At 37.8% G+C, this 27,713-nt stretch overlaps 1 protein-coding gene across 2 annotated transcripts in view; it reads right to left on the reverse strand.

The window, feature by feature from the left end:
* Positions 1-27,713, reverse strand: part of LOC129827465 (kelch-like protein 4) — an 89,572-nt gene that overhangs the window by 59,397 nt on the left and 2,462 nt on the right. The window contains exon 2 of one of the 2 annotated variants that reach the window (XM_055888350.1): positions 23,387-23,469. In XM_055888350.1, coding sequence (XP_055744325.1) covers positions 23,387-23,466 — 80 coding nt within the window. In that variant the 5' untranslated portion in view covers positions 23,467-23,469. Of the gene's footprint in view, positions 1-10,144; positions 11,251-23,386; positions 23,470-27,713 lie in introns of those variants that run through there. The other variant, XM_055888348.1, reaches the window with a different exon arrangement.

Consider the following 27,713-nt stretch of genomic DNA (forward strand, 5'->3'; position numbering starts at 1 on the left):
TAACACTATTAATATTGGTTACACTATTAATATTAGTAACACTATTAATATTGGTAACAGTCTGTTAATATTGGTAACACTATTAATATTGGTAACAGTATTAATATTGGTTACACTATTAATATTAGTAACACTATTAATATTGGTAACTGTCTGTTAATATTGGTAACACTATTAATATTGGTAACAGTATTAATATTGGTTACACTATTAATATTGGTAACACTATTAATATTGGTAACAGTATTAATATTGGTTACACTATTAATATGGGTAACACTATTAATATTGGTAACACTCTGTTAATATTGGTAACACTATTAATATTGGTAACACTATTAATATTGGTAACACTATTAATATTGGTAACACTCTATTAATATTGGTAACACTATTAATATTGGTAACACTCTATTAATATTGGTAACACTATTAATATTGGTAACACTCTATTAATATTGGTAACACTATTAATATTGGTAACATTCTATTAATATTGGTAACAGTCTGTTAATATTGGTTACACTATTAATATTGGTAACACTCTATTAATATTGGTAACACTATACATTTTGGTAACACTCTATTAATATTGGTAACACTCTATTAATATTAGTAACACTATTAATATTGGTAACACTATTAATATTAGTAACACTATTAATATTGGTAACACTCTATTAATTTTGGTAACACTCTATTAATGTTGGTAACACTATTAATATTAGTAACACTATTAATATTGGTAACACTATTAATATTGGTAACACTATTAATATTAGTAACACTATTAATATTGCTAACACTATTAATATTAGTAACACTACTAATATTGGTTACACTATTAATATTGGTAACACTCTATTAATATTGGTAACACTATTAATATTGGTAACACTATTAATATTAGTAACACTATTAATATTGGCAATACTATTAATATTGGTAACACTATTAATATTGGTAACACTCTATTAATATTGTTAACACTATTAATAGTGGTTACACTATTAATATTGGTAACAGTCTGTTAATATTGGTTACACTATTAATATTGGTAACACTACTAATATTGGTAACACTATTAATATTGGTAACACACTATTAATATTGGTAACAGTCTGTTAATATTGGTTACACTATTAATATTTGTAACACTATTAATATTAGTAACACTATTAATATTGGTAACACTATTAATTTTGGTAACAGTCTGTTAATATTGGTAACACTATTAATATTAGCAACAGTCTATTAATAATGGTAACCCTCTTTTAATTTTGGTAACACCATTATTATCTGTTGTACACAACGTCATTCTAGTCACATTAGCGCACACTAGCAGCAACCTTCCCGGTTTAGGGACAACCAAGCCTCATAGAGGATAAAGGGAAACAGATCATCTTCATTTCTGATTGGCCGATTGGCCTTTAGTGCTCACCTTTCAACAGCAACACCTGTTTACTTCCCTGCAACCAACAAAGGTAGAACAAGATATCACCCCAGAAATCACCTGGAATATAAAATGGGCTAAAAGTTGTACACAACAACACAAGATAACACACCCACAAACTCTCAAGTATGTATTTGAACATGATTATTTTATAGGTTACTTTACGAAAACATTATATGCCAGAGATGAACTAGCAAAAGGATAAAGCATAACAAAGATATATGGGAGTGGGAGTTTAATATCACAATATGAGATATTACTATGTTTCTGGAGAACAATTGATAAAAACTATTTTCATAAGAATTGTCATATTTTGATCCTCCTAGTGTGGATAGTTAATATTCATGCATTTGTCCTTCTCTTTTCTCGCTTACTGTTTTATAAGGCCTGTCTGTCTGCCTGTATGCTCTCTCTCTCCCTCTCTCTCTCTCCCTCTCTCTCTCTCTCTCTCTCTCTCTCTCTCTCTCTCTCTCTCTCTCTCTCTCTCTCTCTCCCTCTCTCTCTCTCCCTCTCTCTCTTACTGTTTTATAAGGCCTGTCTGTCTGCCTGTATGCTCTCTCTCTCTCTCTCTCTCTCTCTCTCTCTCTCTCTCTCTCCCTCTCTCTCTTACTGTTTTATAAGGCCTGTCTGTCTGTATTCTCTCTCTCTCTCTCTCTCTCTCTCTCTCTCTCTCTCTCTCTCTCTCTCTCTCTCTCTCTCTCTCTCTCTCTCTCTCTCTTACTGTTTAATAAGGCATGTCTGTCTGCCTGTATGCCCTCTCTCTCTCTCTCCCTCTCTCTCTCTCTCTCTCTCTCTCTCTCTCTCTCTCTCTCTCTCTCTCTCTCTCTCTTACTGTTTAATAAGGCCTGTCTGTCTGCCTGTATGCTCTCTCTCTCTCTCTCCCTCTCTCTCTCCCTCCCTCTCTCTCTCTTACTGTTTTATAAGGCCTGTCTGTCTGCCTGTATTCCCTCTCTCTCTCTCTCTCCCTCTCTCTCTCTCCCTCTCTCTCTCTTACTGTTTTATAAAGCCTGTCTGTCTGCCTGTTACTGTGTTCTCTCCTCTCTCTCTGGCTGTTTAATAAAGCCTGTCTGTCTGCCTGTTACTGTGTTCTCTCCTCTCTCTCTTTCTGCTTTATAAAGCCTGTCTGTCTGCATGTTACTGTGTTCTCTCCTCTCTCTCTGTCTGTTTTATAAAGCCTGTCTGTCTGCCTGTGACTGTGTTCCATCCTCTCTCTGATGTAATGGGTGTTCTTCCTGTAACCACTTTAACTCCCAGGATGAATACATTAATGTGCACTAAAGTCTCTGTTGCTGCTGCTGTCTGAGCTGAGGACCATGTTGAGTCAAACTGAATATATACTTCTTTATTCTCACAGGAATAAAGCAAAAAGCTTAGGAAGCCATATCTGCACAAAAACACAAAGTCGTCTGTCAAACTGAATTTTAAGATATTCTATTGATTTGTGTATCTTTGTCCTGTAGAGTAGATTGTGTGAGTGAACTACGCCCCAGGTGAGTTATAAAGACAGCTGTACCAGTGAACTACCCCCCAGGTGAGTTATAAAGACAGCTGTACCAGTGAACTACCCCCCAGGTGAGTTATAAAGACAGCTGTACCAGTGAACTACACCCCAGGTGAGTTATAAAGACAGCTGTACCAGTGAACTACCCCCCAGGTGAGTTATAAAGACAGCTGTACCAGTGAACTACACCCCAGGTGAGTTATAAAGACAGCTGTACCAGTGAACTACTCTCCAGGTGAGTTATAAAGACAGCTGTACCAGTTGGAGTTCAGTAGCTACACAGCTAATTTATTAGCTACTGTATAGTTAATCATAGTGAACTGTATAGTTAATCATAGTGAACTGTATAGTTAACAATAGTGAACTGTATAGTTAATCATAAGGAACTGTATAGTTAATCATCATGGGGAACTGTATAGTTAATCATCATGGTGAACTGTATAGTTAATCATAGTGAACTGTATAGTTAATCATCATAGTGAACTGTATAGTTAATCATAGTGAACTGTATAGTTAATCATCATGGTGAACTGTATAGTTAATCATAGTGAACTGTATAGTTAATCATCATGGTGAACTGTATAGTTAATCATCATGGTGAACTGTATAGTTAATCATAGTGAACTGTATAGTTAATCATCATGGTGAACTGTATAGTTAATCATCAATGGGAACTGTATAGTTAATCATCATAGTGAACTGTATAGTTAATCATCATGGGGAACTGTATAGTTAATCATCATTGTGAACTGTATAGTTAATCATTGTGAACTGTATAGTTAATCATCATAGTGAACTGTATAGTTAATCATAGTGAACTGTATAGTTAATCATCATGGGGAACTGTATAGTTAATCATCAATGGGAACTGTATAGTTAATCATCATAGTGAACTGTATAGTTAATCATCATGGGGAACTGTATAGTTAATCATCATAGTGAACTGTATAGTTAATCATCATAGTGAACTGTATAGTTAATCATAGTGAACTGTATAGTTAATTATAGTGAACTGTATAGTTAATCATCATAGTGAACTGTATAGTTAATCATCATAGTGAACTGTATAGTTAATCATCATAGTGAACTGTATAGTTAATCATCATGGTGAACTGTATAGTTAATCATCATAGTGAACTGTATAGTTAATCATCATAGTGAACTGTATAGTTAATCATCATAGTGAACTGTATAGTTAATCATCATAGTGAACTGTATAGTTAATCATAGTGAACTGTATAGTTAATCATGGGGAACTGTATAATTAATCATCATGGGGAACTGTATAGTTAATCATAGTGAACTGTATACTTAATCATGGTGAACTGTATAGTTAATCATGGGGAACTGTATAGTTAATCATGGGGAACTGTATAGTTAATCATGGTGAACTGTATAGTTATTAATGGTGAACTGTATAGTTAATCATAGTGAACTGTATAGTTAATCATGGTGAACTGTATAGTTAATCATGGGGAACTGTATAGTTAATTATAGTGAACTGTATAGTTAATCATCATAGTGAACAGTATAGTTAATCATGGGGAACTGTATAATTAATCATCATGGGGAACTGTTTAGTTAATCATAGTGAACTGTATAGTTAATCATCATAGTGAACTGTATAGTTAATCATGGGGAACTGTGTAATTAATCATCATGGGGAACTGTATAGTTAATCCTAATTGGGGAACTGTATAGTGAATCATCATAGTGAACTGTATAGTTAATCATGGGGAACTGTGTAATTAATCATCATAGTGAACTGTATAGTTAATCATCATGGGGAACTGTATAGTTAATCATCATAGTGAACTGTATAGTTAATCATCATAGTGAACTGTATAGTTAATCATCATGGTGAACTGTATAGTTAATCATCATAGTGAACTGTATAGTTAATCATCATAGTGAACTGTATAGTTAATCAGAGTGAACTGTATAGTTAATCATGGGGAACTGTGTAATTAATCATCATGGTGAACTGTATAGTTAATCAGAGTGAACTGTATAGTTAATCATGATGAACTGTATAGTTAATCATCATGGTGAACTGTATAGTTAATCATAGTGAACTGTATAGTTAATCATCATGGTGAACTGTATAGTTAATCATCATGGTGAACTGTATAGTTAATCAGAGTGAACTGTATAGTTAATCATGATGAACTGTATAGTTAATCATCATGATCAACTGTATAGTTAATCATCATAGTTAACTGTATAGTTAATCATCATGGGGAACTGTATAGTTAATCATAGTGAACTGTATAGTTAATCATAGTGAACTGTATGGTTAATCATCATGAGGAACTGTATGGTTAATCATAGTGAACTGTATAGTTAATCATAGTGAACTGTGAAATTAATCATCATGGGGAACTGTATAGTTAATCATCATGAGGAACTGTATAGTTAATCATCATGGTGAACTGTATAGTTAATCATCATGGGGAACTGTATAGTTAATCATCATGGGGAACTGTATAGTTAATCATCATAGTGAACTGTATAGTTAATCATAGTGAACTGTATAGTTAATCATAGTGAACTGTATAGTTAATCATAGTGAACTGTATAGTTAATCATCATGGGGAACTGTATAGTTAATCATCAATGGGAACTGTATAGTTAATCATCATAGTGAGCTGTATAGTTAATCATCATGGGGAACTGTATAGTTAATCATCAATGGGAACTGTATAGTTAATCATCATAGTGAACTGTATAGTTAATCATCATGGTGAACTGTATAGTTAATCATCATAGTGAACTGTATAGTTAATCATCATGGTGAACTGTATAGTTAATCATCATAGTGAACTGTATAGTTAATCATCATAGTGAACTGTATAGTTAATCATAGTGAACTGTATAGTTAATCATCATAGTGAACTGTATAGTTAATCATAGTGAACTGTATAGTTAATCATGGGGAACTGTATAATTAATCATCATGGGGAACTGTATAGTTAATCATAGTGAACTGTATACTTAATCATGGTGAACTGTATAGTTAATCATGGGGAACTGTATAGTTAATCATGGGGAACTGTATAGTTAATCATGGTGAACTGTATAGTGATTAATGGTGAACTGTATAGTTAATCATAGTGAACTGTATAGTTAATCATGGTGAACTGTATATTTAATCATGGGGAACTGTATAGTTAATTATAGTGAACTGTATAGTTAATCATCATAGTGAACAGTATAGTTAATCATGGGGAACTGTATAATTAATCATCATGGGGAACTGTTTAGTTAATCATAGTGAACTGTATAGTTAATCATCATAGTGAACTGTATAGTTAATCATGGGGAACTGTGTAATTAATCATCATGGGGAACTGTATAGTTAATCCTAATTGGGGAACTGTATAGTGAATCATCATAGTGAACTGTATAGTTAATCATGGGGAACTGTGTAATTAATCATCATAGTGAACTGTATAGTTAATCATCATGGGGAACTGTATAGTTAATCATCATAGTGAACTGTATAGTTAATCATCATAGTGAACTGTATAGTTAATCATCATGGTGAACTGTATAGTTAATCATCATAGTGAACTGTATAGTTAATCATCATAGTGAACTGTATAGTTAATCAGAGTGAACTGTATAGTTAATCATGGGGAACTGTGTAATTAATCATCATGGTGAACTGTATAGTTAATCAGAGTGAACTGTATAGTTAATCATGATGAACTGTATAGTTAATCATCATGGTGAACTGTATAGTTAATCATAGTGAACTGTATAGTTAATCATCATGGTGAACTGTATAGTTAATCATCATGGTGAACTGTATAGTTAATCAGAGTGAACTGTATAGTTAATCATGATGAACTGTATAGTTAATCATCATGATCAACTGTATAGTTAATCATCATAGTTAACTGTATAGTTAATCATCATGGGGAACTGTATAGTTAATCATAGTGAACTGTATAGTTAATCATAGTGAACTGTATAGTTAATCATCATGAGGAACTGTATGGTTAATCATAGTGAACTGTATAGTTAATCATAGTGAACGGTGAAATTAATCATCATGGGGAACTGTATAGTTAATCATCATGAGGAACTGTATAGTTAATCATCATGGTGAACTGTATAGTTAAACATCATGGGGAACTGTATAGTTAATCATCATGGGGAACTGTATAGTTAATCATCATAGTGAACTGTATATTTAATCATAGTGAACTGTATAGTTAATCATAGTGAACTGTATAGTTAATCATAGTGAACTGTATAGTTAATCATCATGGGGAACTGTATAGTTAATCATCAATGGGAACTGTATAGTTAATCATCATAGTGAACTGTATAGTTAATCATCATGGGGAACTGTATAGTTAATCATCAATGGGAACTGTATAGTTAATCATCATAGTGAACTGTATAGTTAATCATCATGGGGAACTGTATAGTTAATCATCATTGTGAACTGTATAGTTAATCATTGTGAACTGTATAGTTAATCATCAATGGGAACTGTATAGTTAATCATCATAGTGAACTGTATAGTTAATCATCATGGGGAACTGTATAGTTAATCATCATTGTGAACTGTATAGTTAATCATTGTGAACTGTATAGTTAATCATCATAGTGAACTGTATAGTTAATCATAGTGAACTGTATAGTTAATTATAGTGAACTGTATAGTTAATCATCATAGTGAACTGTATAGTTAATCATAGTGAACTGTATAGTTAATCATCATAGTGAACTGTATAGTTAATCATAGTGAACTGTATAGTTAATCATAGTGAACTCTATAGTTAATCATCATAGTGGGGAACTGTATAGTTAATCATAGTGAACTGTATAGTTAATCATCATGGTGAACTGTATAGTTAATCATAGTGAACTGTATAGTTAATCATCATAGTGAACTCTATAGTTAATCATAGTGAACTGTATAGTTAATCATAGTGAACTGTATAGTTAATTATAGTGAACTGTATAGTTAATCATCATAGTGAACTGTATAGTTAATCAACATGGGGAACTGTATAGTTAATCATCATGGTGAACTGTATAGTTAATCATAGTGAACTGTATAGTTAATCATGATGAACTGTATAGTTAATCATCAATGGGGAACTGTATAGTTAATCATCATAGTGAACTGTATAGTTAATCATCATAGTGAACTGTATAGTTAATCATAGTGAACTGTATAGTTAATCATCATGGGGAACTGTATAGTTAATCATCAATGGGAACTGTATAGTTAATCATCATTGTGAACTGTATAGTTAATCATCATAGTGAACTGTATAGTTAATCATAGTGAACTGTATAGTTAATTATAGTGAACTGTATAGTTAATCATCATAGTGAACTGTATAGTTAATCATCATAGTGAACTGTATAGTTAATCATCATAGTGTACTGTATAGTTAATCATAGTGAACTGTATAGTTAATCATCATAGTGAACTGTATAGTTAATCATAGTGAACTGTATAGTTAATCATCATAGTGAAATGTATAGTTAATCATCATGGTGAACTGTATAGTTAATCAAAGTGAACTGTATAGTTAATCATCATAGTGAACTGTATAGTTAATCATAGTGAACTGTATAGTTAATCATAGTGAACTGTATAGTTAATTATAGTGAACTGTATAGTTAATCATCATAGTGAACTGTATAGTTAATCATCATGGGGAACTGTATAGTTAATCATCATGGTGAACTGTATAGTTAATTATAGTGAACTGTATAGTTAATCATCATGGTGAACTGTATAGTTAATCATCATGGTGAACTGTATAGTTAATCATAGTGAACTGTATAGTTAATCATAGTGAACTCTATAGTTAATCATAGTGAACTCTATAGTTAATCATCATAGTGGGGATCTGTATAGTTAATCATAGTGAACTGTATAGTTAATCATAGTGAACTGTATAGTTAATCATCATGGTGAACTGTATAGTTAATCATAGTGAACTGTATAGTTAATCATAGTGAACTGTATAGTTAATCATAGTGAACTCTATAGTTAATCATCATAGTGGGGAACTGTATAGTTAATCATAGTGAACTGTATAGTTAATCATCATGGTGAACTGTATAGTTAATCATCAATGGTAACTGTATAGTTAATCATCATAGTGAACTGTATAGTGAATAATCATAGTGAACTGTATAGTGAATAATCATAGTGAACTGTATAGCGAATAATCATAGTGAACTGTATACTTAATCAATTGTAACTCAAGCTGAAAATTACCCATAAATAAAACAACAAAATACAAAAATAATCTGATAATTGTATTTGTATTTGAATGAAAATAAGTATCGTAATAATAAAACAAATATTACAAAAATGGACTCACAAAATAATGCAACTCAATTTAGGCTTTCACCTAATTGGAATAATGGCAGGCTAACATTTTGCAATTTGTCAATGCAGACTTGTTTTGTGAATCTTCACCATAGCTTACTACTTTGGTGGAAAAAGTATCCAATTGTCGTACTTGAGTAAAAGTAAAGATATCCTTAATAGAAAATGACTCAAGTAAAAGTGAAAGTCACCCAGTAAAATTGAGAAAAACATCTAAAAGTATTTGGTTTTAAATATACTTCAGTATTCAAAGTAAATGTAATTGCTAAAATATACTTAAGTATCAAAAGTATAAGTCATTTCAATATCCTTATATTAAGCAAACCAGGCGGCACCATTTTCTATTTTTATTTTATTTACAGATAGCCAGGGGCACACTCCAATACAGACATCATTTACAAATGAAGCATGTTTAGGAATGACAAGGGATGTTCTCTTGAAAAGTGTGCGAATTAGATCATTTTCCTGTCCTGCTAAGCATTCAAAATGTAACAAGTACTTTTGGGTGTCAGGGAAAATGTACGGAGTAAAAAATACATTATTTTCTTTAGGCATGTAGTGAATTAAAAGTAAAAGTTGTCAACAATATAAATAGTAAAGTGAAGTACAGATACCCCAGAATTCGACTTTCTGTAAGTAATACTTTCCAGTATTTTTACTTATGAAGTTATTTACACCACTGGCATACTGTGGATGTAACAAGGTGTTTAAGCTGTTACCTCTTGGAAAATACAACGCCTCTGGCTTTACCAAACTTGGTTCTTAATCTATGATTGTTTTGACTCAGTTCCATCCATACGTGTCTCTTGCGTTGCCATACCTGTGTCTTGCTTCCGCCTCCGAGGATTCCTCTACACTCTTCACATTCTCCTGGCTGCTCTTGGAGCAGTCCTCCTTCCTGGTGTTGTCAGGTGAGCTGCTGTTCTTCGGGAGCTCGTGGCCTCCCTGCTGCTGCAGGTGCTGAATAATGTTCTGCTGGTGCCATGATTGATTACTGGCTCTGACATAGACAGGCGTGGGGGCCAGGATACTACGGACCGGACTGTTGCTGTTCTGCTTCCAGAGTCCCCCACCGCTGCCACCTCTGTCCCGGGAGTGACTCTTCAGCCTGCCCTGGACTGGGGTCCCTCTGTGATCAAAGCTCTCCTGGAGGTATCCTCCTCCACCTCCTCCACCTCCTCCTCCTCCACCGGCAGAACTCTGGGATGAATGACTAAACCAGCGCCAACGCAGCCTGAGGATCTGTTTCACGTCAAACTCTTTCTTCCCCGACATCCTCCTCTCTTTCTTTCTTTCTTTCTTTCTTTCTTTCTTTCTTTCTTTCTTTTTAGAGATGAAGAAGAAGCCAGCAGTCAAATGTACTAGTGTAGAATCCCCCTAAAACATGGAGGAGGGTAAAGAAAAAGGAGCCTATGAATTCAGTTCCAGTATGTTCAGTACTGTACGCCTCCTTCCTCCTTTTGTCTTCTTCCTCCTCCTCCTCCTCCGTTGTTCTTTTAGTGGAGGGCAAGAAGGGAACAGTCTTCTCTCTCTCTGCAGCTTTTGTCTCCCTGTGCCTGGGCTTATTTTCCTCCTCCCTCCAACTCTCTCTCTCTCTCTCTCGTTCGCTCTCTCTCTATGTCTCTATTTCTCTCTATGGCTCTCTCTCTCTCTCCCTCTGTGTCTCTCTCGCTGTCTCTCTCTCTCTCTCTCTCTCACTCTCTGTGTCTCTCTCTCTCTCTCTCTCTCTCTGTTTCAGCTGCTGTTCCTCCTGATGCTCCCTGTTAGCTCAGTTAACGCACATAAATGACACACGCTCCCTCCCTCGCTTGTCTTCTTGGTCTCGCTCACTCGCTCCGTGTCCTCACTGCACACACACACACACACAGAGGAACCCGAAACAGAAATGCCCATCCCAGTATCCAGTAGCTGATAATGTTGGACTAGGCAGCCCCAGCCCCTCACCAAAGGGAGGGGGAGAGAGGGAGAAGGGGGTGGGGGTATCATACACACAGCATGATGAGGTCACAGCTTAACCAAGTAAATCATCTCTTCTCTGAGGGAAGGGAAGAAAAGAACGACAGTACTATATCATCTCTAGTAGCAGGGTTCCTCACTGCAAGCCTCACACTATGCTATCATACAAGAAGCACACACAAGCACATGACCATATATACACACTCACACACACACACACACACACACACACACACACACAAACACACAGCGCATCACATCTGCCTACACACTACTGTCCCCCCACGTCTCACGGCATCCCATAGGGAAAGAGGCTCTATCTCTCAATGCAGGCACTCGACCATGCAGAATAATGATTCTCTCCGTTCAGTCCTCCTCATACTAGTAGAAAAAACGCAGCATTAGTGGTGAACCGTCAAGGTCGATAAACTGCCAGTGCTGATCAGTTTTCAAACACATCAAATTCTTACTTGTAAAATAAAAATGCAGATTAAAATGTAAATAAGGGATGTAAAACATGTAGCCGCTTCCTGTATCACATGGTCCTGGATATAGACTCTAGGGTAAGGAATACAGAGATGGTTTGATATAGTGTGCCGGGTAATCTGAGGACAATACAATCGATCTTGACAACATCCACAGCATAGGGAAATAAGAGTCCAGTATAAGTTGCAGTATGGTACATTGTCCACAGTGATCCTTGTCGCTCTAGTTATTTTATTATGGGAAATTAGAAATTAGTGGTCAGGAAAAAAAATGAACATGCTCGAAAAGACTAGTGAAGTAATTGATTTCGATAATGAAGGAACAATGTGCAATGGCCGTAGTTAGACACGGACGCCACAGACAGACCACGAGCTGTAGCTCTGTAGTTGTCGTTTCTATAGTGATATGTTATTTGTGCTCCTACATTATAGTTGTTACTGTATGGACAGGAGGTCTACTAATGACATTATAACCAAAGGACAGAACATTAAAGGGGCAATGTCGGCTTCAATCAACAACAATGTATTTCATTTAAAAGTCCAAAGAATGCCCCTTTAAGCATTTCATGTGGTTTATTTTGACACAGACAGTCACACCTTGTCAACACACTCTATGTTAATATCTTGTCAACATACTATATATATTGTTACCTTGTCAACATACTGTATATAATATCTTGTCAACATACTGTATATATTATTACTGTCACGCCCTGACCGTAGATTGCTTTGTATGTTTCTATGTTTTGTTTGGTCACAGGTTGTGATGTGGGTGGGTATTCTATGTTGTAGGTCTAGGTGTTGTATTTCTATGTTTCGGCAGGTTATGGTTCCCAATCAGAGGCAGCTGTCTATCGTTGTCTCTGATTGAGAACCATACTTAGGTAGCCTGTTTTCACACTTTTGTTTGTGGGTGGCTGTTTTCTGTGTCTGTGTTTTCACCATACAGAACTGTTTCGATTTTCATTTCTTTCCTTCACTTTGTTATTTTGTATTTTCCGTGTTCTGGTATAATAAATTATCATGGACACTTACAACGCTGCATTTTGGTCCAATCCTTCATACTCCTCATCAGACGAGGACTACAATCGTTACAATTACCTTGTCAACATACTGTATATATCAATATATTTGTCAACATACTGTATATATTCAAGCCTTGTCAACATACTGTATATATTATTACCTTGTCAACATACTGTATATATTATTACCTTGTCAACATACTGTATATATTCAAGCCTTGTCAACATACTGTATATATTATTACCTTGTCAACATACTGTATATATTATTACCTTGTCAACATACTGTATATATTCAAGCCTTGTCAACATACTGTATATATTAAAATATTGTCAACATACTATATATATTAATATATTGTCAACATACTATATTTATTATTTCCTTGTCAACATACTGTATATATTCAAACCTTGTCAACATACTGTATATCTTAATATACTGTCAACATACTGTATATCTTAATATGTTGTCAACATACTGTATATAATAATATGTAGTCAACATACTGTATATATAAATATCTTGTCAACATACTGGATATATTAATACCGATATATTGCATAGATTGAATAACAAATACATATGCATGGCAGTGGAGATTGTCATAAATATTTTACGCCATGAATTCTAAACTGAGATCAGAAGTCATATGCTTTCCCAAAACCCATTTCAGTATCTGGAGATATATACATTTAAAGGTGGGTAACACTTTACAATAATCCCATATCAGTATCTGGAGATATATACTTTTAAAGTTTGTAAGTCGCTCTGGATAAGAGCGTCTGCTAAATGACTTAAATGTAAAAATGTAAATGTAAAGGTGGGTAACACTTTACAATAATCCCATATCAGTATCTGGAGATATATACTTTTAAAGGTGGGTAACACTTTACAATAATCCCATATCAGTATCTGGAGATATATACTTTTAAAGGTGGGTAACACTTTACAATAATCCCATATCAGTATCTGGAGATATATACTTTTAAAGGTGGGTAACACTTTACAATAATCCCATATCAGTATCTGGAGATATATACTTTTAAGGGTGGGTAACACCTTACAATAAGGTACCTTTTATAACACGTTTATAAAGGGTTTATGGCTACGTTATTGACGGCTATTTAAAAAAAAGGTACCTTATTGTAAAGTGTTACCTAAAGTATATAGTATTTACAGTATGCAATTCCCTTTGTCAATATACTCCTGTGCATTCAAATATGAATGCTTTTTATATTGTACACCAGCAAAGATGAATGATTTCTTGCTCGTACATGCTGCTGAGAGGGAAAGAAAGCCTGCTGAAATGTTGACAGTAGATGTCAATGTGATGCAGCAGTGTCTCATCTTTCTCCTAGCCTCATGCTCTGTATATAAAGGGATGCATCCCAAATGGCACCCTATTGCCTATATAGTGCACTACTTTTGAACTGAGCCCTATGGGTCCTGGTCAAAAGTAGTGAACCAAATAGGGAACAGGGTGCCATGTTTGTAGCGCAGCCTTATATACAGAGGAGAGGAGGAATTTACAGCTCTTGTAGCCACTACACTCAATGACTTATTCATATACTGTGAGCCATCAGTTGACCGTTATACTGATGGGCCAAGAAAATATTAAACAATTCTCTCTCTCTCTCTCTCTCTCTCTCTCTCTCTCTCTCTCTCTCTCTCTCTCTCTCTCTCTCTCTCTCTCTCTCTCTCTCTGTCTCTCTCTCTCTCTCTCTCTCTCTCTCTCTCTCTCTCTCTGTGTCTCTCTCTCTCTCTCTCTCTCTCTGTCTCTCTCTCTCTCTCTCTCTCTCTGTGTCTCTCTCTCTCTCTCTCTCTCTCTCTCTCTCTCTCTCTCTCTCTCTCTCTCTCTCTCTCTCTCTCTCTCTCTCTCTCTCTCTCTCTCTCTCTCTCTCTCTCTCTCTCTCTCTCTCTCAAACTAAATGATAATGAATCAAAGCTAAAACACATCTTGATAAATATTCAACCCCCTGAGTCAATACATGTTAGAATCACCTTTCGGCAGTGATTACGGCTGTTAGTCTTTCTGGGTAAGTCTCTAAGAGTGATTACAGCTGTGAGTCTTTCTGGGTAAGTCTCTTTGAGATTTGCACACCTGGATTGTAGAATGTTTGCACAATATTTTTTTGAAAATTATTCAAGCTATTATTCAAGCTCTGTCAAGTTGGTTATTCATCATTGCTAGAAAGCCATCAAGATTTTCAAGCAGATTTACAGTTGAAGTCGGAAATTTACATACACCTTAGACAAATACATTTAAACTCAGTTTTTCACAATTCTTGACATTTAATCTTAGTAAAAATTCCCTGTCTTAGGTCAGTTAGGATCACAACTTTATTTTAAGAATGTGAAATGTCAGAATAATGGTAGAGAGAATGATTTAGTTCAGCTTTTGATTATTTCATCACATTCCCAGTGGGTCAGAAGTTTACATACACTCAATTAGTATTAGGTAGCATTGCCTTGAAATTGTTTTATTTGGGTCAAACTTTCCAGGTAGCCTTCCACAAGCTTCCCACATTAAGTTGGGGGAATTTGTCCCATTCCTCCTGACAGAGCTGGTGTAACTGAGTCAGGTTTGTAGGCCTCCTTGCTCGCACACACCTTTTCATTTCTGCCCACAAATTTTCTATAGGCGGGGGGTCAGGGCTTTGTGATGGCCACTCCAATACCTTGACTTTGTTGTCCTTGAGCCATTTTGCCACAGCTTTGGAAGTATGCGTGGGGTCATTGTCCGTTTGGAAGACCCATTTGCTACTAAGCTTTAACTTCCTGACTGTTGCTTCAATATATCCACATACTTTCCTGCATCATCATGCCATCTATTTTGTGAAGTGCACCAGTCCCTCTTGCAGCAAAGCACCCCCACAACATGATGCTGCCACCCCCGGGCTTCACAGATGGGATGGTGTTCTTCGGCTTGCAACTTTCTCCCTTTTCCTCTAAACATAACGATGGTCATTATGGCCAAACAGTTCTATTTTTGTTTCATCAGACCAGAGGACATTTCTCCAAAAAGTACGATATTTGTCCCCATGTGCAGTTGCAAACCGTAGTCTGGATATTTTATGGCGGTTTCGGAGCAGGTTCAGTTTTTTTTCTTTCCTTTATTTAACCAGGTAGGCTAGTTGAGAACAAGTTGTCATTTACAACTGAGACCTGGCCAAGATAAAGCAAAGCAGTGCTACACAAACAACAACAACACAGAGTTACACATGGAATAAACAAGCATACAGTCAATAACAATAATATAAAAATAAGTCTATATACAGTGTGTGCAAATGGCGTGAGGAGGTAAGACAATAAATAGGCCATAGTAGCGAAGTAATTACAATTTAGCAAATTAACACTGGAGTGATAGATGTGCAGATGATGTGCAAGTAGAAATACTGGTGTGCAAAAGAGCAGAAAAATACATTTAAAAAAACAATATGGGGATGAGGTAGGTAGATTGGATGGGCTATTTACAGAAGGGCTATGTACAGCTGCAGCGATTAGTTAGCTGCTCAGATAGCTGATGTTTAAAGTTAGCGAGGGAAATATAAGTCTCCAACTTCAGCGATTTTTGCAATTCGTTCCAGTCATTGGCAGCAGAGAACTGGAAGGAAAGGCTGCCAAAGGAGGTGTTGACTTTGGGGATGATCAGTGAAGATATACCTGCTGGAGCGAGTGCTACGGGTGGGTGTTGTTATCGTGACCAGTGAGCTGAGATAAGGTGGAGCTTTACCTAGCATAGACTTATAGATGACCTGGAGCCAGTGGGTCTGGGAACGAATATGTAGCGAGGGCCAGCCGACGAGAGCATACAGGTCGCAGTGGTGAGTGGTATATGGGGCTTTGGTGACAAAACGGATGGCACTGTGATAGACTGCATCCAATTTGCTGAGTAGAGTGTTGGAGGCTCGAGGATTGGTAGGATTGTCAGTTTTACAAGGGTATGTTTGGCAGTGTGAGTGAAGGAGGCTTTGTTGCAAAATAGGAAGCTGATTCTAGATTTAATTTTGGATAGGAGATGTTTAATATGAGTCTGGAAGGGGAGTTTACAGTCTAGCCAGACACCTAGGTATTTGTGGTTGTCCACATATTCTAAATCAGACCCGTCCAGAGTAGTGATGCTAGTCGAGTGGGTTGGTTGGGGCAGCGAATGGTTTAAGAGCATGCATTTAGTTTTACTAGAATTTAAGAGCAGTTGGAGGCCACGGAAGGAGTGTTGTATGGCATTGAAGCTCGTTTGGAGGTTTGTCAACACAGTGCCCAAAGAATGGCCAGGTGTATACAGAATGGTGTCGTCTGCGTAGAGGTGGATCAGGAAATCACCCGCAGCAAGAGCGTATCGTTGATATATACGGAGAAAAAAGTCATCCCGAGAATTGAACCCTGTGGCACCCCCATAGAGACTGCCAGAGGTCCGGACAACAAGCCCTCCAATTTGACACACTGAACTCTATCTGAGAAGTAGTTGGTGAACCAGGCAAGGCAGTCATTTGAGATACCAAGGCTGTTGAGTCTGCCGATAAGAATACATTGATTGACAGAGTCGAAAGCCTTGGCCAGGTCGATGAAGACGGCTGCACAGTACTGGCTTTTATCGATGGCGGTTATGATATCGTTTAGTACCTTGAGTGTGGCTGAGGTGCACCCGTGACCAGCTCGGAAACCGGATTGCACAGAGGAGAAGGTACAGTGGGATTCGAAATGGTCAGTGATTTGTTTATTAACTTGGCTTTTGAAGACTTTAGAAAGGCAGGGCAGGATGGATATAAGTCTGTAACAGTTTGGGTCTAGAGTGTCACCCCCTTTGAAGAGGGGGATGACCGCGGCAGGTTTCCAATATTTAGGGATCCAGGACGATACGAAAGAGAGGTTGAACAGACTGGTAATGGGGGTTGCAACAATGCCGGCGGATAATTTTAGAAAGAGAGGGTCCAGATTGTCTAGCCCAGCTGATTTGTACGGGTCCAGGTTTTTCAGCTCTTTCAGAACATCTGTTATCTGGATTTGGGTGAAGGATAAGTGGGGAGGCTTGGGCAAGTAGCTGCGGGGGGTGCGGAGCTGTTGGCCGGGGTTGGGGTAGCTAGGAGGAAAGCATGGCCAGCCGTAGAGAAATGCTTATTGAAATTCTCGATTATCGTGAATTTATCGGTGGTGACAGTTTTACCTAGCCTCAGTGGAGTGGGCAGCTGGGAGGAGGTGCTCTTATTCTCCATGGACTTTACAGTGTCCCAAAACTTTTTGGAGTTAGAGCTACTGAATGCAAATTTCTGTTAAAAAAAGCTTACCTTTGCTTTCCTAACTGACTGTGTGTATTGGTTCCTAACTTCCCTGAAAAGTTGCCTATCGCTGGGGACTATTCGATGATAATGCAGTACGCCACAGGATGTTTTTGTGCTGGTCGAGGGCAGTCAGGTCTGGAGTGAACCAAGGGCTATATCTGTTTTTAGTTCTACATTTTTTGAAAGGGGAATGCTTATTTAAGATGGTGAGGAAATTACTTTTAAAGAACGACCAGGCATCCTCTACTGACAGGATGAGGTCAATATCCTTCCAGGTCGATTAGAAAGGCCTGCTCGCAGAAGTGTTTTAGGGAGCGTTTGATGAGGGGTGGTTGTTTGACCGGGGACCTTTGCTATTGTTCTGGGATTGATTTGCATTGATTTGCAAAGTACGTTCATCTCTAGGAGACAGAACGCGTCTCCTTCCTGAGCGGTATGACGGCTGCGTGGTCCTATGGTGTTTATACTTGCGTACTATTGTTTGTACAGATGAACGTTGGACCTTCAGGCGTTTGGAAATTGCTCCCAAGGATGAACCAGACTTATGGAGGTCTAGAATTTTCTTTCTGAGGTCTTGGCTGATTTCTTTTGATTTTTCCATGATGTCAAGCAAAGAGGCATTGAGTTTGAAGGTAGGCCTTGAAATATATCCACAGGTACACCTCCAGTTGACCCAAATGATGTCAATTAGCCTATCAGAAGCTTCTAATGCCATGACATAATTTTCTGGAATTTTCCAAGCTGTTTAAAGGCACAGTCAACATAGTGTATGTAAACTTCTGACCCACTGGAATTGTGATCCTGTGAATTATAAGTGAAATAATCTGTCTGTAAACAATTGTTGGAAAAATGACTTGTGTCATGCACAAAGTAGATGTCCTAACCGACTTGCCAAAACTATAGTTTGTTAACAAGAAATTTGTGGAGTGGTTGAAAAACAAGTTTTAATGACTCAAACCTACGTGTATGTAAACTTCCGACTTCAACTGTAAGTCGAAACTATAACTATGCAACCACGGAACATTCAATGTCATCTTGGTAAGCAACTCGGTGGTCTATTTGGCCTTGTGTTTTAGGTCCTGCTGAAAGGTGAATTTGTGTTTCTGTTGGAAAGCAGACTGAACCTGATTTTCGTCTTGGATTTTACCTGTTCTTAGCTGTATTCCGTTTTTTTTATCATGAAAAACTCCCCAGTCCTTACCGATGACAAGCATACCTATAACATGATGCAGCCACCACCATGCTTGAAAATATGAAGAGTGGTACTCTGTGATGGGTTGTGTTGGATTTGCCCCAAACATATTGTATTAGAACATAACGCTTTGTATTCAGTACATAAAGTAAAACATTTTGCCACATATTTTGCAGTTTTACTTTAGTGCCTTTTTGCAAGCAGGATGTATGTTTTTAAATATTTTGTATTCTGTACAGGCTTCATTCTTTTCACTCTGTCATTTAGGTTAGTATTGTGGAGTCACTACAATGTTGTTCATCCATCCTCAGTTTTCTCCTATCACAGCCATTAAACTCTGTAACTGTTTTAAAGTCACCATTGGCCTCGTGGAGTGGTTTCCTTCCTCTCACTCATCTGAGTTAGGAAGGACGCGTCTATCTTTGTAGTGACTGGGTGTATTGATACACCATCCAAAGTGTAATTAATATCTTCACCATGCTCAAAGGGATATTCAACGTCTTCTTTTGTTGTTTTTACACATCTACCAATAGGTGCCCTTCTTTGTGAGGCATTGGAAAACCTCCCTGGTCTTTGTTGTTGAATCTCTTGTTTGATATTCACTGTTCGACTGAGGGACCTTACAGTTAATTGTATGTGTGTGGTACAGAGAGGAGGTATTCATTCAAAAAAATCATGTTAACTGTACCTTTCAAGCCTCTAGTCAACAGAACTGTATCTCTTCTCATGGAGCAAGGTTAAGGTCAATTTCATTTCAATTCCTGTCAATTCAGGTAGTACACTGACATTCACATTCAAATTATCTTCAGTGCTTCTTAATGGGAAACATGTTGAATTGGAATTTCGTTTACTTTCTGAATTGACTGGAATTGAAATGGAATTTACCTCAACCCTGTCATATAGCATAGCTACCCTTAGATGTGATGCTATTATGACTTTCATTTCCATCATAGAGTACATTTTTATTCACTTTTACACAAAATAGAAAAAGGGGTTTACCGTAAGTAGGAGCAGTAAGATTTGTCTATATGTTTTCTCTATAATACACTGTATGCGGCATATTAAATCTATGCAAGTAACAGCAGGGAGTCCAGGTCACGTGTGGAGTACAAGGATCATTATTTTTTATGTTTCTGCTTGATACCCCTTCTATCTAACTATATCCAAGGGGGCACAGATAATAAATTATTAAACAGGAATTCTCCCTCTGTACGGTATCATTGAATAACTTAAAATTCTAGACTTCATGTTCAAAAGCATTGTGCCGCGTATACTGTAACGTATTCAGAATGAAAGGTTCCACTGATTAAGTTTTCAATAATACTGTAATACTTTACAATAAGTGTAGGACCGGTTTCACAGACAGGGCTTAGATTAAGCCAGGAGTTTGGCCTTAATGTGTACTAGTTAAACTAGGACATTTAAGTATCTTTCATGAACGTGGCTTAAGTTTTGGCTTAGTTAGTTGGAGACTATGGAGTCATGGAGTTAGGTAAATAAGCCTAAATGAGAACGCCTATGTTAAGACTGATTTAGGTTTAAGTATGAGCACATCGCTGTTGTTTTCCTCTCTGAAACTGGGCAACAATGTTTGAAAACCCTAAATTGGGAGTGCATACATTGAACATTGATGGAAAACCAGTCCTTACGGTTCCTCCTCAGCAGGAGTTGACGGGCACTTGATGGGAACATGACATCCATCTATACAGCCAATCACTCCTGGGAAGTGTACCATATTCATAGAATTGCACGTTATAGTTGGCTTGGCCAGCAGCATCAGGAAACTAGATGTTAAAGACTCCTCGGTTCACAAAATGGCCCCTGCAGACTTTGAACTATTCTACACACAGTTGCTTCACTGGCACCACACAAATCACTAGTTTCACGATGAAAGATTCTAGATGCCAAAAACCTCAAAGTGATCAGAACTTGGAGAGAATTGGGTAATGACTTTCCTCTTTGAGACAGAGAGGAAATTCTAGGCTCAAGCAAAGATATTATCTCCAATACATTTTCTTTGTACATACGAAAGTGGTCTCGAAAAGCTATTTCATCAAAGTATAATTTAATGGATTACTATTATCCACAAGTACTCGCCTGGCTGGCCTCTGTAGTGCATGTTGGTCTTAATTTAGATATTACAAATAGTCCATGCTCCCTCACAAACAGCACTAAGCAGAAGTTAAACCTGCCTCTTTAAAGGAGTAATTTAAACTTTAATTTAGTCCTGGAGAAGCTCTAATCCTCCCTGTTGCAATCGACTTTGTTTAATCCAGAACAGGCTAAATCGACGACGATTTTAAGATAAGTCTGTGCAAGTCTCTTGAGTTAAGACGGCTCATAAACAGGCCTTTTAGTCTGGGGCTAGGCTTAATCCTTGTGTGTGAAACCGGCCTGTAACTAAAGGCTCAGTCCAAAGCAACTGTAGCCTACTGATCTCATCTTCCCGAAATAAAAAGGATTTATTTTTTTGTCCACGGGAGACGTCTTAATCACGAGACCATGATACGTTGATAACCCTTTCATAATTACCCCCAAGTGGTCTTAGCTACAACACTAATTGATGGGATCTAATGATCAACGGTCAATACTATTAGGCGTCTCCTTGATAAAACATGTTCTGAACTGACCGATTCAAAGTGATGTTTCTATAAAGTGATGTTTTAACCTTTTATTTATTTCTATTTGTATTTCTTTTCATTATGGATCACCATGCCAAAGCAGCAGCTACTCTTCCCGGGGTCCAGCAAAATTAGGACAGTTTGTACAGTTAATACAAAAGTGATACAGGTAAGTCAATCTTAGATGTTAAGTCCCCTATTTGAACGGTCCTGGACTGGTTCCGACAGGGTTCCCGAGTGGCGCAGCGGTCTAAGGCCCTGCATCTCAATGCTAGAGGTGTCACTAAAGACCCTGGTTTGATCCCGGGCTGTATCACAACCGGCCGTGATTGGGAGTCCCATAGGGCGGCGCACAATTGGCTCAGCATCGTCATGGTTTAGGGGAGGGGTTTGGTCGGGATAGGCTGTCATTGTAAAATATGAATTTGTTCTGAACTGACTTGCCAGGTTAAATAAAGGTTCAAGTTCTTCTTTGGAAGTTGTAGGGTCCTTATGGAGCCAGGAAGCCCCACCTGTCTGCTCTCCTCCACCACTCTGTCAGTGGACCTGACTTCAAGTGTCAGGTTTCACACCCCACATTTGCGTAGGGAGAGACATGTCACATTTTCTGGCCTTTCCTGACAAAATCCCAGCCTGGGAGACTACATATGAACGGTGACAGTCTAGCAAATCCAGAAATCATCGTTTCCTCCCGCTGTGATACTCTGCCGGATTTAGAGCTCTCAACATGAAAAGATACTAAATCATTTTGTAGAATTGAAATTCGATAATTTTCTCTTGGTCAGAGATGGACGAAATCTACACAACACTAAACAATACATTAATTGGAGTATAACTGTGACAAACAGAGCCAACAAACTGTTAGGGCCTACATAAAGCTGTCCAAACAGCAGAGTCCCAACAGCATTCCCAACACCTTACCACTGCTACGCCTGGCTTTCAGTGGAGCCTTGTCTGGCAGCGAAACAGTTAATTCAGCCTCATTTACTGCCTTTAAAAAAACATAGCTGATATGGCTGACTTGCTTAAACAAATGTGGTTTCTACTGACAATTGAGATGTACAAACTATGGCATAAGGGGACAACGAGCGGATAAGAGGCAAGCCATAATTTCGAATAAGTAATTAATGAGCAAGCCAGTCAATATAGTCAAAATAACTATTTGTTCAGCCGTTATTACAGTATTCTCCCTGTACAGGAAGTCAGAACCTCAGGATAAATATAGGGGGCATATAAGCAGACAATGAAAGCCCTTACAATATTCAATGATGACATTTCTCTAATACAGGCTATGGGCTACATGTGCCCCACCAAGTCAGAACAGTAGGCTAAGTTCTGAGGGGGAAAGGGACCAAATTATTAGGGTGAGGCACATGGGCTACTAACAGCTTGCTACACAACATACACTTAGTATTACTTTCTTAGCTACAGTATACATATCTCCCTGGCATATTACATCATTTATGCAGCAGCATACTGTACATACTTTTTTTGACTGACCTTGTTGTGCTGGGCTCAGTTGAACAGGAAGGTGGCGCAGCGGTCCTTCGTGGGCAAATTTTGTCATCAAAGTCTGGCATTCTCTGAAAAACACAAGGTCCAATCAAGACATTAGTGATCTTCAGGTCGGAGCTCGAGAAAGAGGCCCGAGTTTCCGAGTTGGATGACCGTTTAAAACGTATTTTCCCAGTCGAAGCTCGTTTTTTTCCCCGAGTTCCCAGTTGTCTTGAACTCACTGAAGTCCGACATTTCCCAGATCTGAGTTTCCAGGTGTTTTGAAAGCGACAGAAGTCATGCTGGATTGACAGCATGGCCAATGTTGAATGTTTATCCCTTTTAAGCTTGGAAAAGAGACCGTTAAACACAGATTTGGACCACACACCCACTCCACTGAATAGCAGGCTAGTGATTGCTTTGCAACTCTTGCAGTTAGCCACTGATTCCTTCCAAACCACTCATTGTTGAATTTGCGATTTCATTGTTGTGTAATGTTTATGTCCAATGGCTGATGAGCACCAATACATTTAATCTATAATTTCTCTTCATAATTTCTCCTCATATGACAAGGATTGAAAAGGATTTGCCAGTAGATTGTTGACTTGATTCATGATGAGGACTGCTAGCATGCTAGCTAAGATTGTGAAAGTATGATGTTGACATGGTCAGTCCAATCAAAGCTACTGTAGATATAACGTGATATGACGTAATTTTGTTTGTGGCCAATAGTCTTGAGCATTTTTGGATGGGCACTTCTAATTTAACTCTATGGCAGAACCCAAGGGGCTTGAATTTTCTCCCCGTAGATTTTACGGCGACGTAGTGTCCCTATGAGTGACCGCCACTGGGTGGGGATCTGCCCAACCTGACCTGAATGACAGGTTAAATCTTATAGTAAGTTGTTTATGATTTGATTACTGTTATATTTAGAAAGCACTTAAGTGATTTCAAGCCCAATTCCCCCACTTTTGTTGAATAGGGGAAAAAAACAATATGTATATATGATGTTTTGATTGATATTTTTTATTTATTTTCATATTTGTACTAAATACTTGATGTTGTGTCCTCAAAAGTGACTACATCTCACCAATTTATTTATTTTTTAAATCCCCTGAAAAGGTGAATTCCAGACCTTTCTAGAACTATCCAGCATTACCAGATATTTTATGACCATCTCAGGAAACATAATTAATTTTGTTTATTTAGGCAGAACTATACATTTTGCCATAACATTCAAGAGGAACACATTCTTATTTACAATGACGACCTGTTACAGCACCTAGCATCGGTAGACCCAACGGTAATAGAATTACCTAAAAAAGTGTTCAAGTGACAATGTTCTCTTAAACTACATCAAACTGAAGCTGAAAACTGAAGCTGAAGACCGAAGCTGAAACTAAAGCTGAAAACTGAAGCTGAAGACCGAAGCTGAAGACCGAAGCTGAAAACTGAAGCTGAAACTGAGGCTGAAAACTGAAGCTGAAACTGAAGCTGAAAACTGAAGCTGAAACTGAAGCTGAAAACTGAAGCTGAAAACTGAAGCTGAAAACTGAAGCTGAAACTGAAGCTGAAGACCGAAGCTGAAACTGAAGCTGAAGACCGAAGCTGAAACTGAAGCTGAAAACTGAAGCTGAAAACTGAAGCTGAAACTGAAGCTGAAGACCGAAGCTGAAACTGAAGCTGAAAACCGAAGCTGAAGACCGAAGCTGAAACGGAAGCTGAAAACTGAAGCTGAAAACCGAAGCTGAAAACTGAAGCTGAAACTGAGGCTGAAAACTGAAGCTGAAACTGAAGCTAAAAACTGAAGCTGAAACTGAAGCTGAAAACTGAAGCTGAAAACTGAAGCTGAAAACTGAAGCTGAAACTGAAGCTGAAGACCGAAGCTGAAACTGAAGCTGAAAACTGAAGCTGAAAAAAAGCAATAGACTGTAAATACAATGGATCTGAAACTGAATTGTAACGATATCAGTTTATTATCAATACATTTTCCTTAAAACAAACAATACCACATTTTAACAGTGTTATCTGTCAAGATAAAGAGCAGACAAGCTAATTAACAATTAACTCCAATGAATCTATTGCACTTTCACCAATAACCAATTTTATTCCTGCAGGAGTCAAGGACGACATCTTCTCTAACCACTAGGCTACCTGTTGCGGCAGGTAGCCTAGTGGTTAGAGCGTTGGGCCAGTAACCGAAAAGAGTTGAATCCCCAAGCAGACAAGGTAAAAAAAATCTCTCACCTGTAGGCTGTCATTGGAAATAAGAATTTGTTCTTAACTGACTTTCCTAGTGAAATAAAGGTACCATTATTTTTTTTTTACCTCCCCGTGACACCACAAGACAGCAGTCCAGAGCTGGGCTAGCTACTGACATTATCATCCAACATTTACCTCCATGAGAGGCTGGCTGTACCTAGCCTACTCACTTGCCGTTTCTCCCAATATGCTACAATATGAAGATAAAATGACGTGTGTGTGTGTGTGTGTGTGTGTGTGTGTGTGTGTGTGTGTGTGTGTGTGTGTGTGTGTGTGTGTGTGTGTGTGTGTGTGTGTGTGTGTGTGTGTGTGTGTGTGTGTGTGTGTGTGTGTGTGTGTGTGTGTGTGTGAAAGGTTCAGCCTGGAATTCAATCCAATCTGCGTTATAGTGCATTTGACATTTAAAGGTAATATGCAGTATTTACTGTGAATGCTTCTCTGTGGATGCTTCTCTGTGAATGCTTTTCTGTGAATACTTCTCTGTGAATGCTTCTCTGTGAATACTTCTCTATGAATACATCTCTGTGAATACTTCTCTGTTGATGCTTCTCTATGAATACTTCTCTGTTGATGCTTCTCTATGAATACTTCTCTGTTGATGCTTCTCTGTGAATGCTTCTCTGTTGATGCTTCTCTGTGAATACTTCTCTGTTGATGCTTCTCTGTGAATAATTCTCTGTTGATGCTTCTCTGTGAATGCTTCTCTGTGAATACTTCTCTGTGAATACTTCTCTGTTGATGCTTCTCTGTGAATGCTTCTCTGTGAATACTTCTCTGTGAATGCTTCTCTGTGGATGCTTCTCTGTGAATACTTCTCTGTTGATGCTTCTCTGTGAATACTTCTCTGCTGATGCTTCTCTGTGAATACTTCTCTGTGAATACTTCTCTGTGAATGCTTCTCTGTGAATACTTCTCTGTGAATGCTTCTCTGTGAATACTTCTCTGTGAATGCTTCTCTGTGAATGCTTCTCTGTGGATGCTTCTCTGTGAATGCGTCTCTGTGGATGCTTCTGTGTGAATGCTTCTCTGTAAATGCTTCTCTGTGGATGCTTCTCTGTGAATGCTTCTCTGTGAATACTTCTCTGTGAATACTTCTCTGTTGATGCTTCTCTGTGAATACTTCTCTGTGAATGCTTCTCTGTGAATGCTTCTCTGTGGATGCTTCTCTGTGAATGCTTCTCTGTGAATACTTCTCTGTGAATGCTTCTCTGTGGATGCTTCTCTGTGAATACTTCTCTGTGAATACTTCTCTGTGGATGCTTCTCTGTGAATACTTCTCTGTGAATACTTCTCTGTGAATGCTTCTCTGTGAATGCTTCTCTGTGGATGCTTCTCTGTGAATGCTTCTCTGTGGATGCTTCTCTGTGAATGCTTCTCTGTGGATGCTTCTCTGTGGATGCTTCTCTGTGAATACTTCTCTGTTGATGCTTCTCTGTGGATGCTTCTCTGTGAATACTTCTCTGTTGATGCTTCTCTGTGAATGCTTCTCTGTTGATGCTTCTCTGTGAATACTTCTCTGTGAATACTTCTCTGTGAATGCTTCTCTGTGAATACTTCTCTGTGAATGCTTCTCTGTGAATACTTCTCTGTGAATGCTTCTCTGTGAATGCTTCTCTGTGGATGCTTCTCTGTGAATGCGTCTCTGTGGATGCTTCTCTGTGAATGCTTCTCTGTAAATGCTTCTCTGTGGATGCTTCTCTGTGAATGCTTCTCTGTGAATACTTCTCTGTGAATACTTCTCTGTTGATGCTTCTCTGTGAATACTTCTCTGTGAATGCTTCTCTGTGAATGCTTCTCTGTGAATGCTTCTCTGTGAATGCTTCTCTGTGAATACTTCTCTGTGAATGCTTCTCTGTGGATGCTTCTCTGTGAATACTTCTCTGTGAATACTTCTCTGTGGATGCTTCTCTGTGAATACTTCTCTGTGAATACTTCTCTGTGAATGCTTCTCTGTGAATGCTTCTCTGTGGATGCTTCTCTGTGAATGCTTCTCTGTGGATGCTTCTCTGTGAATGCTTCTCTGTGGATGCTTCTCTGTGGATGCTTCTCTGTGAATACTTCTCTGTTGATG

This window comes from Salvelinus fontinalis, chromosome 29 (genome assembly GCF_029448725.1).
Source record: "Salvelinus fontinalis isolate EN_2023a chromosome 29, ASM2944872v1, whole genome shotgun sequence".
In the NCBI taxonomy this organism is placed as follows: domain Eukaryota; kingdom Metazoa; phylum Chordata; class Actinopteri; order Salmoniformes; family Salmonidae; genus Salvelinus; species Salvelinus fontinalis.